This window comes from Colobus angolensis, unplaced genomic scaffold (genome assembly GCF_000951035.1).
Source record: "Colobus angolensis palliatus isolate OR3802 unplaced genomic scaffold, Cang.pa_1.0 Scaffold214, whole genome shotgun sequence".
NCBI classification, from domain to species: Eukaryota; Metazoa; Chordata; class Mammalia; order Primates; family Cercopithecidae; genus Colobus; species Colobus angolensis.
In genome coordinates, this window is record NW_012115311.1 from 4,341,624 (window position 1) to 4,343,562 (window position 1,939).

Here is a 1,939-nt window from a genome sequence, read left to right on the forward strand (position 1 = left end):
ATGGCAAAAATGCTTCTTTTTGTTATGTGTCAACTTGTCAAGGTTTATAGGATGAAATCAGATGAAAAAAATTAAAAATTATATTGTATATTTCAGATATTTTTCTTATAATTAGTTTTTAGAAATTGATGGTATATATAAGCAAAGTATTTTGTGAAGTATTAAATGGCAAAAATGCTTCTTTTTGTTATGTGTCAACTTGTCAAGGTTTATAGGATGAAATCAGATGAAAAAAATTAAAAATTATATTGTATATTTCAATCACTTTTCATGATAAAACTTTTAACAGGTAAATTGTATTTGAAACATGTGAAAACATATGAGCAGTTCTCTCATGCTTTCCACAATACATGGATTCTATTCTGTTACATGCACTGTAGGTGAACTTGCCTAAATCTAAATCTGACAAAATACATCTACATTCTTCCCACTTAGCACCTTCCTCAGCCTACTCGAAGCTGCAGACTTGAAAGAGCTCCTGACACAACCTGGAGACTGGACGTTATTTGTGCCAACCAATGATGCTTTTAAGGGAATGACTAGTGAAGAAAAAGAAATTCTGATACGTAAGTAGAAGTGAATTCCAGATATTTTCCCTTTCATTTCAGGATCTCACTTACTTCTCAAGCTTTCCTGTCCAGATGTCTGCCTTAAAAACACCCCCTCTCTGGTATTCATGGCTAGCTTTAGTCTCCTTTTATTTCCTCCACTTGGGATGTGTGGAGGGTCACTCAGTAATGTTTTTAAACTGCTTACTGTTGGGCTAGATGTTCACTTATGTGGTTTCTATTAAAGACCATGTAATTAGGGGACAAAGAAGAAAACAGTTATAATTTACAAAATAATTAGATGTTTTTCTCCTAGTAAGTTGGGTTCTATTTTGATTAGGCTAATTGAAGTAACTGTGTGTTTTGACATAGCGTTGATATCTACTTGAGAAAATAATGACATTATGAGAAAGTACAATAGGGAAAAAGATAAAGACAAATAAATGTTTTGTTTCTTAGTCCTTGTCTATCAAAAAGTCACATTAGTCAATAAACATATTTTCCCCTAGGGGACAAAAATGCTCTTCAAAACATCATTCTTTATCACCTGACACCAGGAGTTTTCATTGGAAAAGGATTTGAACCTGGCGTTACTAACATTTTAAAGACCACACAAGGAAGCAAAATCTTTCTGAAAGAAGTAAGTTGTCTAGAATGAATTTATGATAGTGTTCATCCATCATTAAGTCATCTAAATATTCATCCTTAATTAAATTTCCTCATTGAAATTGCCTCCTATTTTGACAGGTAAATGATACACTTCTGGTGAATGAACTGAAATCAAAAGAATCTGACATCATGACAACAAATGGTGTAATTCATGTTGTAGATAAACTCCTCTATCCAGCAGGTTTGTAATCATTGAACTCATTGATGGACTAGTCTTTTCTTAATATGAACCTAGATTTTTATTTTATGCTTTTTTACCAATATTCATTTAATATTCCTCTTCATAGATGCACCTGTTGGAAATGATCAACTGCTGGAAATACTTAATAAATTAATCAAATACATCCAAATTAAGGTACTAAAACTTACTTGATTTATTTCTAATGTGTAGAACACATATTACAGGTTTAACATAACAGGCTAGAAATGTATGCATTAATAAGTAAATATATACTGGTCTTAGATTGCTCTTTGTTGTTTATGTAACACTGGACCACCTGTAAAGAAATGACATCATTTCTTCATGGTTTTGTTCAACAAATATCTATCAAAAGCTACTCAGGACCAAGTATTGTATAAAGTGTTATGAAAAGTATGTATTTAGGGCCAGGCGCGGTGGCTCACGCCTATAATCCCAGCACTTCGGGAGGCTGAGACGGGCGGATCACGAGGTCAGGAGATTGAGACCATCCTGGCTAACACGGTGAAACCCCATCTCTACT

The 1,939-nt window shown here is 33.4% G+C and overlaps 1 protein-coding gene across 8 annotated transcripts in view; it reads left to right on the forward strand.

The window, feature by feature from the left end:
- The window catches only part of POSTN (periostin, osteoblast specific factor), a 36,072-nt gene that overhangs the window by 18,824 nt on the left and 15,309 nt on the right, over positions 1-1,939 (forward strand). For all 8 annotated transcript variants that reach the window (XM_011942996.1, XM_011942998.1, XM_011942997.1 and 5 more), the window contains exons 12-15: positions 436-566; positions 1,058-1,188; positions 1,296-1,398; positions 1,505-1,572. In XM_011942996.1, the coding sequence (XP_011798386.1) occupies positions 436-566; positions 1,058-1,188; positions 1,296-1,398; positions 1,505-1,572 (433 nt within the window). The remainder of the gene's footprint in view (positions 1-435; positions 567-1,057; positions 1,189-1,295; positions 1,399-1,504; positions 1,573-1,939) is intronic.